Below are 13959 nucleotides of genomic sequence, written 5' to 3' on the forward strand. Positions count from 1 at the left end.
ACAGAAGTGCACTTCTGGGTGCGCCTAGGTGGCGTAGCGGACTAAGCGTTGACCCTGTAACCGCAGGGTTCCCGGTTCGATTCCGGCCGCGGACATATCCTGCATGTCCTCCCTTCTCTCTCTCACTCATCCTTCCTGTCAAATCTCTGCTATCTCTATCACAATAAAAATAAAAATATGAGTGGGACTGCCCCACTCAACGCAAAAAAAAGAAGTGCACTTCTGTTACCAAAAATAGAAGGGGGGCAGCCGAGGTCTGTTCTCTATGACGCAATTTACAGAAACGGCTTTAAATATTAGCTTTAAAAAAAAAAAAAAAAAACATGCAAAAAACTATTTTCACATTTTCACTGTCAGTGTTTTTTCAGTATCCCTTTGTGCACATACCATACAAAAGGCAGGAAAAGCAGCATTCACACTGCAGGGGTAAACAACCACTGGTCAATGATCCACAAAACATCACCTTTTTCTTATGAGACACAGAACCATACTATGTCTCCCTCTAGTGGTTTACATGTGACATGTCACCTCTGAAGGAGCGCATCCCTTACTTACTTTATCATAAATGCCCGAACATTGAGCAATACAACAATGAACACAATCTTCATATATTCATCAGGCTTTGAGGCATACATACTCGAATTGGTTTCTGAAGAAACGTGCAACCGACAGCAGGGTGCAGTACAGTAGAGCGATGACAGGAGCCCCTTACTCTAAGTGCATTAATGCATGGAGCCCAGGGGGACACCAGCTGGGAAAGGAGTCGAATTGGACTGACTTCAGACTCGTATACAAACGGTTCATGTCGTGGTGAGCGGTGGTAGAAGCATTCTGCACGGTGTCAAGGTGTCCCGGAGTCAAGATGTATACTGGAAGGGACTAATGCACGACAAACATAGCCACTATTTACTATATATCTGGTGTAACTGTCTATATGAGTGAATAATGTTCGTAGACATTTTAATTGGGTGCATGATTTCGTTGAGCACCGCGCGCGTCGCATCTTTGGAGTTGCAACCTGACATGTGAGTTGAGTTTTGCACGTCAATTTGTTTGTGTATTGATCTGCCAATACAAATAAAACGAATATGGAAAATGTTGTTTCAGCAAGCATAATTGTTGTTTTGGAACTGTGTGCAATCTGAATTTAAACAGATTCTTCAGATCTGAGACGGTTACAGTCACACGTGTTTTTCCCTAAAGACTTAATACTGAAGCACAATAGTTAGTAATGCACTGTTGGAAACATTATTGAGCGAGTGAATGCCCTGCTTATAATGGCAAATTGCTATTGTAGACAACAATAATTTGTTTGTGATTTTGTATAGCATACAATTAGTGACATATTTGTCAGCCTATTTTATATTTGAATCAGAATTCGTGAGCTTAGAATGATAAGGTTCTATCTCCGTTTAGGGCAGTTCAGAGATATTGAGCGTCAAAGTTTTTACATTACATTATGTTCTGTGAGATGGAACCTTTGTATTTTATGAATTACTAACTCAAACATGTCAACATTTTAAAAAATAACACCACACAGGCATTAATAAACACCTAATGGATCAGATTATGTAAAAAACTCAATTTTTGACAAAAATGGAGATAGAACCTTATAATTCTAACGTCACCAATTGCCTTCGTCCGCTCAGTTACAGTAATTGATATTGATGTATACTAGTGTAGTAACTACAGTGTCCTCTAGGCGGCGCCAATCTTTGCCCCGACGTAGATGATAAAATAAGGCATAATACATGTAATGTACTGTCAGGTAATGCCGAGGATGCCACATATCAGTATTACTAGCTGACATCTCGTGACGTTAGAATTATAAGGTTCTATCTCCATTTTTGGTCAAAATTTAGTTTTTTACATAATCTGATCCATTAGGTGTACATTTTTGAGTTAGTAATTCATAAAATACAAAGGTTCCATCTCACAAAACATAATGGAATGTAAAAACGTTGACGCTCAATATCTCTGAACTACCCTAAACGGAGATAGAACCTTAGAATTCTAAGCTCACCATCTGGTGCCCTAATAGGCCACTAATAAGTGTGACTAGGGTAGGTATGGTATTTTAAGGGTTTTGTAGAACAGGCTTCCTCCATGTAAAGATTGAATGAGCTACGTCTATTATGGTCACCTCTCCTTGGTCTTCACCAACAACACCAATGTTCAGGTGGATTTGGCACGTTAGAAAAACACACCCACTGACACTGACACCAAGCATGTGGAGACGACATAAGTTGGGACAGTCAGAGACAGTCTGAGAGTGTCCATAGTCTGTCTCTGTCTCTGTCTCTCTGTGTGTCTCTCTCTCTGTCTTTCTGTCTCTCTCTCTCTCTGTTTCTCTGTCTCTCTCTCTCTCTCTGTCTCTCTCTCTCTCTCTGTGTCTCTTTCTCTCTCTGTCTTTCTGTCTCTCTCTCTCTCTCTGTTTCTCTGTCTCTCTCTCTCTCTCTCTCTCTCTCTCTCTCTCTCTCTCTCTCTCTCTCTCTGTCTCTCTCTCTCTCTGTCTGCCTCTCTGTCTCTCTCTCTCTCTCTCTCTCTCTCTCTCTTTCTCTCTCTCTCTGTCAGTCTCTCTCTCTCTGTCTCTCTCTCTCTGTCTCTCTGTATATAAAGAGTATTTTGTAGTAAATAGCCCTGAAAGCATCATTCAAATTGTGTGTCTAGGAGAACATCAGTTCACACACAGGTGATGCACATAATAATGATACAAAAATAAATCTAAGTAGTTTATCCCACACAGGTCTCTGCTGCTGTATGGACTGTATCAGTGTTTCCATATGTTTGTTGGTATTGAATGAAGTAGAAGCCGCACAACTCTCGTTCCAGATGTAAAAGTGTCGATTTAAACTGACAACGGTTTCGTCCGTAGCCTTTTTATCAAGTTACTGTAGGACTTGACAAAAGGCTACGGCCGAAACCGTTGTCAATTTAAATCGACACTTTTGCATCTGGAACTAGAGTGTTCTAGAGGCTTCTACTTCATTCAATAGTATTCTGCTCCGTCGCCAGCACCTCGCCTACGTTTTCTGCGGTGTGCGTGTTCTCTTCTTTTCCAATTCCATATGTTTGGTAGCCTGCTCCCTTGGTGACCTACACCACATCTGGGGGGCACACACTGCACCCCTGTTAGGCCTTCTGATGCTGGTTGATTAATGACGAGGGTAATACTGACACACACAGGGTGAAGAGTGGGGGTAGGAGGGAATTAAAAAAGAAAACTCTCTGTAGCCTGAACCCATAACCCTTTAACCCTTCACCCCTGATTAGAAATATATCTTCATATTAGGATATGTTCAGATTTAATGTACCGGTATTTCTGCTGTTCAGATTTAATGTCCTTTGCTGGACTAGTTAGTATGATGTCTGTATGTCATTGTCATTAGGACATACTGGTACTTGGTACTTAGGGTTTTTGGATTGAACATTGTTTCCTTTGTGTCTCTGCAGGCCTAACGTATGTGCTGACCAGGAGCTGTCCATGTTGGGCGTGCTGCAGCCTTGTGTCCAGGCCTTCACACGCATGGTGAAGGTCTGGAAGCAGGGCTGCACAGGCCACCGCTGGTGTGTGGGCTATGAGAGGAGGTGAGAGGGGTTCTTTTTGGGTTCTACAACACAAGCCCATACTACGATTTTGCTCCTCAGTCTCTCTTCTGTCAGACTGGGATTCAAACATAGCGTGTACTCCCCTCAGGACAGGCTACTACACAGCTAACAGGCAGGTGTACAGTATGGACGTGCACACCGTCTACAGGTGCTGTCCAGGGTGGACGCAGAGAGGCAAGGAGAGAGGCTGTCTGCACAGTGAGTTACAACATTGATGCTTTTCTCTATTTGTTTCGGTGTATATGGTACATTTTGTTATGGAGTCATGTGTTTATTAGATACATGTATCATGTGTTGTGCCCATTTTGTGTATGACAGTTCGTGAGCTTGGAATTATAAGGTTCTATCTCCGTTTAGGGTAGTTCAAAGTTTTTACATTCCATTATGTTTTGTGAGATGGAACCGTTGTATTTTGTGAATTACTAACTCAAAAATTTCGAATTTTGACAAAAAAATAGAAGCTTATAATTCTAACGTCACAAGTTTCTAGGTGTTTCTGAAGGGGTTTGGTGCTATTCTCAACAGGGGTGTGTGCTACTAGTACCTGCTTCAACGGGGGCCGCTGTGCTGAGAGTGGTGACCAGATATGTCAGTGTCCAGAGGGCTTCCAAGGGACACGCTGCCAGTACGGTGAGTAACCATGATCTTAGAGAAGGAGAGGGGGAGGGTGGGAGGGAGGGAGGGAGAGAGAGAGAGAGAGAGAGAGAGGGGGGGGGAGAGAGAGAGAGAGACAAAGAGGGAGAGAGGGAGAGAGAGGGAGAGAGGGAGATGGAGGGAGGGAGAGAGAGAGAAAGAGAGAAAGAGAGAGAGAGAGAGGGAGAGGGGAGAGAGGGAGAGAAGGAGCATGAGAGAGAGAGAGAGAGAGAGAGAGAGAGAGAGACCATGTCCTTGTCTTCTATTCAAATGGATGTATTTTACTACAGAGCTGTATGTAGATGTGTGAGTTCAGCCCTTAGAGAGTGACCTACATGTTCTCCAAGTTAGAAGGGACACATTGCAGACCTTGTGCTTCCACTTTGAACAAAGATGAATGAATCTATCGCCTGGCTGTGATGGGTAGCGGTCACTCTGTGGGGGTCGTTTGGTAGTTAAAGGCGGTGGAGCTCCACTCAGGAGGAATGGTTTTCTTTGAAGGCTTTTGCCCGGGGCACTCTTAGCGAACTCAACCCTCCCTCTAACCCTCCCTCTGTCCTCCACAAGCTGCATCATAATGAGGGCAACATGCTGCATACATATGTCAAGCTGATCATGAACCAACCAGCTCAGAAGCACCTTATTTAAAATAAAATAAAAACGACTGCTTCGTTATCTACTGTACTGACCAAAAGAAGCATCCATACATACTACTCCTCTGACCATAGGTAGGACAGAAGTGACACCATACAGGTTCCTTCTGTCATTGACGTCCTCAGAACATATCCTGTTCTCTGGTACTGTTTCCTCCCTGACCTCCAGGTCAACATTGTGATGTCATCAGACAGTCAGAGGAGGATGTCTGTTTGTGTTTTAGGAAGAATCCCGTAAAGAGAAAGCTGAGAAAAGCCACACACAAACACACACACACACACACACACACACACACACACACACTGCATCTCCTCACCTCCCCAGGAGGGATGTTGTTGTTGCCCTCCCCTGACTGCAGATCAGATGTAACAGGAACACGTCAGTGTTTGTGGTAGCTCTCCTGCTTGTTTGTTTTGACAAGGGCGCATTGTTTTTCACGCGGCACCCAGCCTTGCAGTCAGGTGACAGACCGAGATAAGAGGACAAGAGAGGCAGCACGTCCATGGGCAGCAGCAGCTCAGGCCCAAACTCCCATATTCATCCCAGACCTGGGTGGGTCAAAAGTATTAAAAATACTTTTAAAAATCGTGACGTTAGAATTCTAAGGTTCTATCTCCATTTTTGTCAGAATTGAGTTTTTTACATAATCTGATCCATTAGGTGTTTATTAATGCCTGTGTGGTGTTATTATTAAAATGTTGACATTTTTGAGTTAGTAATTAATAAAATACAAAGGTTCCATCTCACAAAACATAATGGAATGTAAAAACGTTGACGCTCAATATCTCTGAACTGCCTTAAACGGAGATAGAACCTTATCATTCTAAGCTCACAAAATGTCCTTGAGCCTGGAGCACCAGATCGGCGTGCTTTGCACTTTTGGGACTATTCCATTGGTTCCATTGTCCCAGACCAATTAAATCAAGCTCATCTAAGTATTTAAAAACAATGTATTTAAAGCAGTTTAAAGCAGTTTTCTCTCTGATGAGAAATAAGGAGAATAGAAGACCAGTCCAGCTATAAAAGGACGTTTAATGACGCTGTTCTCTGGGACACAGAGATCCTGTCCTCTCTATCTGTTTCGCAGCACAGTTTGAAGAAATGGACTGCTAAACCTATTAAGGACAGGAGGACTGGGCAGGGGGAAGCACTAGAATGTTCTCTATGTAGCTCTGCTTTACTGGTTTATGGTCTCTTTAGGCTGAAGTAGTATATAGATGTGAACTGAAAATGATGCTTATCCTCATCTATCTACCCACTACCTTTTACTTGGTTTGAGTTGAAGTGAGTTCATGCACACTCTCAGTTCAAGCTACACTCTCAGCTGGTTTACATGTTGGAGTTAGCCTCTTAAACGGCTCTAATGAAAACCCATCATGTTGGGTGAGTGAGTTGTTAACCCAGAAGCTCTGAGTCGGGGAGAGCATTACTCAGACAGTGAAAACAACAAAGATGGTGTGTAAATGGTAAATGGACTGCACTTATATAGCACCTTTTTTGCTGCTCCAAGGCTGCTCCAAAGCACTTTACAACGGCCTCTCATTCACCCATTCACACACACATTCACACACCAATGGAGGCAAGCTACCATGCAAGGCGCCGGCCGGCCCGCTCACTGGGAGCAATTTGGGGTTCACTGTCTTGCCCAAGGACACTTCGACATGTGGCCAGCCAGGGCTCGAACCGCCGATCTGCCAACCTTGCGATCATTAGACGGCGGCTCTACCTCCTGAGACACAGCCGCCCCTCCCCCCCTGCCGCTATCTCTACCTACTCAGCCCTGAGTCTGCTGGATGTGCAGGGGGAACTGCTACAATGTGAATTACTGCCCTCCCTCACTCACGCCACTGGTAACTCTACCTTTTATGGGACGCTTGGTGGTGCAGCACACTTGAGTGTCGACCCTGTGTATAACCACAGGGTTCCCGGTCGGTTTGATTCCGGCCACGGAACATATCCTGCATGTCACCCCTTGTCATATGACCCCATGTCATATCCTGCATGTCACCCCCTCTCTCTCTCTCTCTCTCTCTCTCTCTCTCTCTCTCTCTCTCTCTCTCTCTCTCTCTCTCTCTCTCTCTCTCTCTCTCTCTCTCTCTCTCTCTCTCTCTCACACACCCATCCTTCCTGTCAAATCTCTACTGTCTCTACTGCAATCAAAAGAAAAATATGAGTGGAAACTGCCCCTCTCAGAAAAAAAAAAACTTTTTATGAACCTTTTTACGGGCCCCCAGGACCCACATCCTACTGTCTCTCTGCACTGAGTGGAACTCTGCTCTCCCAAATTGGCATTTGATCATCCATGTAAGTATCACAGTGAAAGATTCAGTGAGTGATACAGAACGGTGCTCTGTCTCCATAGAGAGACTCCATAATGATTATGTCAGATCTGCAGTGGTCAGGGGTGAGGAGGGAGACAAGAAGATAGAAGGCAGAGAGACAGACCAGAGATTTTCCTGACATTCAGAGAGTGTGAGCTTTCACACTTCAACATTGAGCATTGTGTTTGGAAGCCAGGTGTGTAAACTCACACTGTGATCTCCTATGCAACACGGCTCCTCAGCCAGTAAAGAAAATAAGTATTCGGTTTACAGAGAACAGGAATCAGCTACGTGTTTTCAGATAAAAACCTTACTTGGCCCTGACACGGGCAGAATGTGCACTGACAGAAACCTGTAAGCAAAGCCTTTCTCTGTGAACAGTTAAGGAGTTAACCAATGCATTCTGCAGATGTGCTCCCTCCCTCCTCTTTTCAGCGCTCAGTGTAGGGTCGACCTCTTGAACGTAGCCCCTCTTTGGTGTGCTTGCCAAGCTGTGGTGGTACAGCATGACATAACTGCCAAGGGGGACTGATCCTCCACCGGCTTCTAATCTCTGGTGTCACAGCATCCATGCTAACGTAGCCGCTCAGCTTTTGACACCAGGGGCCGCAACTGTGTGTTGTGGGTTTGATGCCTTTAGCCTCAGCCAGCGGCGGTCTGCTGTGTGTTAAACCGTACGACAGACTCTGAGACAGCCCTTCTTAACGGCCTGGTTTACAGCGCTTGTGAACACCACTCTGTCTCACTTCGTTATACCTCGATCCGGGCTGTGCTTTGGTGAAACGACACGTCCCGTCTGCAGAGAGTAAGGAAACACAAGGACAACGACAGCCTGAGGACAGCCTGAGGACAGGAACCCCCGGAGCGAGAGAGGAACCTGGCTTTGTTCAGAGCGCTGTGGTGAACAGACATCTCGGGGCAGAGCCAAGGGTCTGTGTGTTTCACCAGTCATACTATGTGATCAATAGGAATCAGAGGCTCTGTGTTTGTCTCTGGCTCCCAAATTTCGTTGTTTGGTACCTGTACTATATCAATGACAATAAAGACCATTCATTCATTCAAGAAGAGTAGGGAGGTATGAGGGGGGGGGGGGGGGGGTGTTTGGTTAGTAAGAGTTTGCGTGACTGGATGTCTTTCTCACACGTGTTCCTGCCAAGTCAGTCGCTAGACAGACACCATCTGGGTTTAATCACATAAGTTTTATCTGTGTTGTATGAAAACATGAAGGTCGTTTCTTGTGTCACTGCATGTCATTTAACATGGTGGGGGCCCCAAGGTCTGTTGCTGTCAGGAGCTTAGCTGGGATCGGTTTTTATCGCTCAGTAAAGGTGTAGAGATCTGTCTGTCCTCTCCCTGAGGCACAGCTCTTTCTCTTCTTGCTCTGTTCTCTCATGGAGACCAAAGAGTCACAGCGACACCGACACACTCGTCTGTTTGTGCACATAGAGGACATCTATCACCTTCTGTGATTCTGCATACCGTGGGCTGGAATACTGGGCTGGAAATAATTCATGAATAATGAGTAACGGTGGTCTGCGTGGACCGTGGAACCATGTTCCTGCCTGAGGCTGATAGGCCTGACAGACATACCTTGTACACCCTGAGTGCTACGTTCTTAGCATTAGCATAATAATGTGTCGTGCGAGTGTGGCGCAGAGGACCAAACCGCAGACCATGTTATCCTGGACTGCCCGGTGTACCACCCACCCAACGGGATGCATGGTCTCTCGGTATTAGATGACGAGACAACGACGTGGCTTCTGGAGCGGTGTCCAGAAATATAGCCTGGGTGAGCCCCTCAACCAGGTCTCGGGGTGGTAAAAGGGTAGCCCCTCGGGCCCGAGCCAGGTGGAGTGGAGAGGAAAACAACTACCCATACGCCGAAGCATTAGCATTTGAGGAAGGGGCTCATTAGGGCCATAATGGCTGCCACATGTCAGGGAACTTCCCTCTGCTAAACAAACGTTTCCTAATTTCTCTCTCTCTCTCTCAGTGCTTTTAAAAAAAAATCCTTGAGATTGTTGATATATACTGTATATGCTGCAACATTCATGCAGTAGCTGTGGATCGCCAAATCAAACTCATTAACACTTAATCAGCCATGAGGGGTCATTTGACCCCTGTGAGTAAAAAAAAGTAAAAAACTCTTTGCACTCGATCACATTTCAGGACCCTCCTTTCATGACTTTTCCTAGATATGTGCGTTCTACCCCCCAGTATCCTTACATTTTCAATATCACTTCAGGATTAGCTAGTATAAAGCTATTTTGCCGTTTTTCTGTGTAGGAAGCAGGCTAATTTACAAGCGGCCAACTAGTGGTCGTTGTGTGTAAATAGCAGCATGCGCATTGTAAAGAGGCGGCTCTTTTTTTTGTTTCACGGCCTTCTACAGCATTGAGATAACAATGAACTTCTCAAACATTCCTACTTTAAGAACTCCTCGTGCAAGTCAACAATACGGAGCACAGAGCCGGTCTACAGAAAAGGTTCCTGTCTGTCCAACCCATTAACAATCCTTCACTCTGAAGACGTCCCTGAGACGTTCTCTCTTCCTGAGACCTCGGGGCACGTACCGGTACAGTACAGAGACCAGAGCACATTTGCAGCGAATTGGCCGTGGAGGAGTGGTGAGGGTGGGAATGGCCTTTCCAGGTGTCCAGGGCCTGTGAGAGGATAGAGGCTCTTATGGAGTCAGTCACAGAAGGAGAGCCTCCTGCCACACTGGGAAAAGCACGCCGGTAATCTCTGAACCCAGAATAAATGGACTGACATATATAGCGCCTTTATCCAAAGCGCTTTACAACGGCCTCTCATTCACCCGTTCACACACACATTCACACACCAATGGCGGCCAAGCAAGGCTTGGGTAATTTGGGCATTTGGGGTTCAGTGTCTTGCCCAAGGACACTTCGACATGTGGCCAGCCGGGGCTCGAACCGCTGATCTACCGACCTTGCGATCATGAGACAGCGGCTCTACCTCCTGCGCCACAGCCGCCCACTCATCTCTTGATTGAGATTCTGGAGACGTAGGAAGTAAACATTTTTATAACATCTGAGGCTGTATTTCCTCTGTGGATCTACCTGCCCAGGGACTGCTGATGCAATTTAGCTACCCAGCTAATTCAGGGAGAGTCAATGACTGACTGTCCATTGTCCCTTAAATAAACAAAGAAATACAAAGAAACACTGGAGACATGTCTCAGTGCAGATGGAGTGCATGTTGTTTGGTTTATTATACGAGTGAGTGCTCTCCCAAGAGTGAAAGTGGTGATGATAATTTGTGTATGCAAGAACAGTCTAGCACCCAGTTTCATCATTCGACTGATTTGTCCTGGCTGCACTGAGTGAAAAGAATATGTTTTATTAACTCAATAAAAAAAAAAAAGACAAAGAGGAAAAATATGTGCGCAGCAATAACCAGGCGTGTTCCCCCTAAATCTTATTCAAACATATTCGCTGAAAAAATCCTTTATATTAGGACATAAATCCTGTGTTGAAGGAACAAATGGAAACCATGTGAGGTGTTAGAACGAGGTCCCACCATGCAGCAGACCGTCCCACAGCAGTCTGAATGAGCGGCCGGGCTGGGTTCCCACATGTGCTTTCCAGTTCAGAGAGGGACAGAGGCAACTAAGAGGCGTGTAGTGTCGGCCACATTTACAACCTCTGCAGTCATCTTTCAATACACACACCCCCTCTTTGTCCACTTATCCATTTGAGGCGGCTGTGGCGCAGGAGGTAGAGCTGCCGTCTAATGATCGCAAGGTTGGCAGATCGGCGGTTCGAGCCCCGGCTGGCCACATGTCGAAGTGTCCTTGGGCAAGACACTGAACCCCAAATTGCTCCCAGTGTGCGGGGCCGGCGCCTTGCATGGTAGCTTGCCGCCATTGTTGTGTGAATGTGTGTGTGAACGGGTGAATGAGAGGCCGTTGTAAAGCGCTTTGGATAAAGGCGCTATGTAAGTCAGTCCATTTACCATTTATTTTATGTATTTGTCTTCTTAAACTGGAGCAACACACAGCAAAAATGACCTCACTTCCATTGATCAACTGGACGCTACACACACGATCAAATGGACTGACTTATATAGCGCCTTTATCCAAAGCGCTTTACAACGGCCTCTCATTCACCCATTCACACACACATTCACACACCAATGGCGGCAAGCTGCCATGCAAGGCGCTGGCCCGCTCACTGGGAGCAATTTTGGGGTTCAGTGTCTTGCCCAAGGACACTTCGACATGTGGCCAGCCGGGGCTCGAACCGCCGATCTGCCAACCTTGTGATCATTAGGTGGCGACTCTACCTCCTGAGACACAGCCGCCCCTAATAATAATGATTTCACCATGTTTCATATCTCTTTTCTTTCACTACGCTTTAGCTGAAGAAAGGCCTGCCCTAGGATAGGTAGGATATTATGATACTGCATCGACAGACCGGTGATAAATATTTCCTTCTATTCACCAGAAAAGGTTTCCAACGAGTATCCAGCAAACTGTTATAAAAGAAACGTGGGAACAGGGAACAGTAATGCAGGAAATACAACTCAACTCATTCCTCTCTCAGGTTTGAACTCCAGCTTGCGGAGAAGATAAATCACTTAAGGTATCAGTTCTGTCTAGTAAGTAAGTCATGTTTATTTATATAACACATTTTACATTTTACAACGACAAAAACAGGAGGGAATGTCAATAACAGGAGGGAATCAGGGTTGCCAGATGGGGCAGGTTTTTATTTTATAAACATATACTATATATACTATATTTGACATACAGTTTAGGGAGCAGGAGATAGACACCTGCCCAATAGTAATTAGTGGTTTTCTGACAATACCGGTATATGTTTTGGGATGGTTTTTGGTGGATTTTGTGGTTTTTAGACTGTGGTTAGGCTGGAAATTGTCAATCATAATTATCTGGCAAACCTGAGAACATTCTACCAGTTGTCTGTTCCTCTACCTGGTAGGAAGCTGGAAGCACCGTTCTTCAGAGTCTCTCAGGGGAGAGACACTTTACATTTATTGTAGATTTATACGTTGACCTTTTTGATGATGTGAAACCATGATTGCATCTGAAATGTATAATGGTGTCCCTAAGGTATGGCCTGTTTTACCCATTATCCAAAGGGAAGTGTGTGTGTGTGCGTGTGTGTGTGTGTGCGTGCGTGTGTGTGTGCGTGTGCGTGCGTACTGTACCATATGTTTAACATTACTTATAGAGTTTGCTTACATGTCTCTTTGAAAACTAGACGGCCCTTTCTTATGTAACCAGTGTGACCGGTAGTGTCCAGCAGCAGTGATGAAGGAAGATGAATGATTCATTAGGAGATGAAACTAAGTGCAGGCAGGTGGACCCTGTGATGGGGTTAAAGGTTAAGGTTCAGTCTGGTGTTTGCAGGGGAAAAGATGGTGTTGGTACAAAGTGTTGGATCTTTAGGGGAGTTGTTAGTTGTTAGAGGGAGGAGGTGTACTGAAGACCAACCATGGCATTCAAGTCTGTTTTGGTTCTCTTGAACTGGAATACATTGTCTCACCAGAGGCTTCTTATCTTCACTGTACTTATCGTTTACTTCAGACTATTTTATGAAGCTTGGGGGGGGGAATCAGAATTGCTTTTATCCGGTTGTTAAGTCGTGACGTGTTTCCGTGTCCAAAGTTGGCTGAGGCGCTCTCTTCGAAATGCCTCAGTAATAATAATAATTCATTATATTTATATAGCGCTTTTCTGAGGCTCAAAGACGCTGACAATATGGGGAAAATGGGAAAGTGCTGTGTCCCTTGTTGTATGAATAGATCCCAGTCTAAAAAACTATTGAACTGTCATTCTACCGCTGTAGTACACTGGTACTCTGGTGGAGGGAATTTCTGCTTTGGATCTTAACAACCGAATTACATCAATGTACGGATACAAGGAGTACAATTCTTGGGTACAGGTTCAAATAGGCATTGGCATTCCAGTAGAAATACAAAGTCAACATCTATAATAGAATAAGCAGGATATAAACAACAATCAATAAGAATAAGCATGATATAGACACCAATCAACAATGGCTGCAGGTAGCGTCAGAGCAGCGTCAGAGCGTCAATAATAGAATGGGTGATAGCAGCAGAAAGCCAATCAGCATATCAACATTCTTAGTGTAAACAACATTACGGAAGTTCAGATTCAAGTATCAGATTGTGCAAAAATCCTGTGCAGGTTACAGTGCGTGTGTGACACACTGTCATACAGTAATTTTGAGTTTCTTAAACCATGGCTGAAATATACCCCAATTATAACTATAGCTATACAGATTTCTCCAATTACCATGATAAATTACATTTAAGATTTACAATACTTGACTTCATTAAAACTTTTTTTTACTTTCTATGTAAAAGTACAAGAATAATCAAACTGTTAAGCATAGCTGCATCTGATGCTCGGTAGGTACAGTATGTAACTGTCCTTCTTTGGCCCTCCCCTAAATCCCCAACCCCCAACCCCCCTGTCAAACAATCAATACATCATTACGTTTCTACCACTGAGTGCTTAACACCCCCCTCTTTCCCGTCCCGTCCTAACCAAACTGTGAATAAACTTGCTGCCCCCCCCTACCCTGCCACAAGCCTCAGGCCTATGTTATAAATCTTCTCTAAAAACTAATCTTAGTCTAAACACAAGCCCAAGGCCTCTGTTAGAAACATTCTGTAAACCAACACAATCCATTTCCCACATGTCTCCTACTGCCTCCGTGCCAGACTC

The 13959-nt window shown here is 44.9% G+C and overlaps 1 protein-coding gene across 1 annotated transcript in view; it reads left to right on the forward strand.

The window, feature by feature from the left end:
* Window positions 1-945: 945 nt before the first annotated feature.
* The window catches only part of egfem1 (EGF-like and EMI domain containing 1), a gene marked incomplete at both ends in the record, with an annotated part of 50254 nt that continues 37240 nt past the window's right edge, over window positions 946-13959 (forward strand). Inside the window, 4 exons of the mRNA XM_080549058.1 lie at window positions 946-1025; window positions 3454-3588; window positions 3698-3807; window positions 4135-4239. Coding sequence (XP_080405184.1) covers window positions 946-1025; window positions 3454-3588; window positions 3698-3807; window positions 4135-4239 — 430 coding nt within the window. The remainder of the gene's footprint in view (window positions 1026-3453; window positions 3589-3697; window positions 3808-4134; window positions 4240-13959) is intronic.

Source organism: Nansenia antarctica (genome assembly GCF_963989245.1).
Source record: "Nansenia antarctica genome assembly, chromosome: 19".
In the NCBI taxonomy this organism is placed as follows: domain Eukaryota; kingdom Metazoa; phylum Chordata; class Actinopteri; order Argentiniformes; family Microstomatidae; genus Nansenia; species Nansenia antarctica.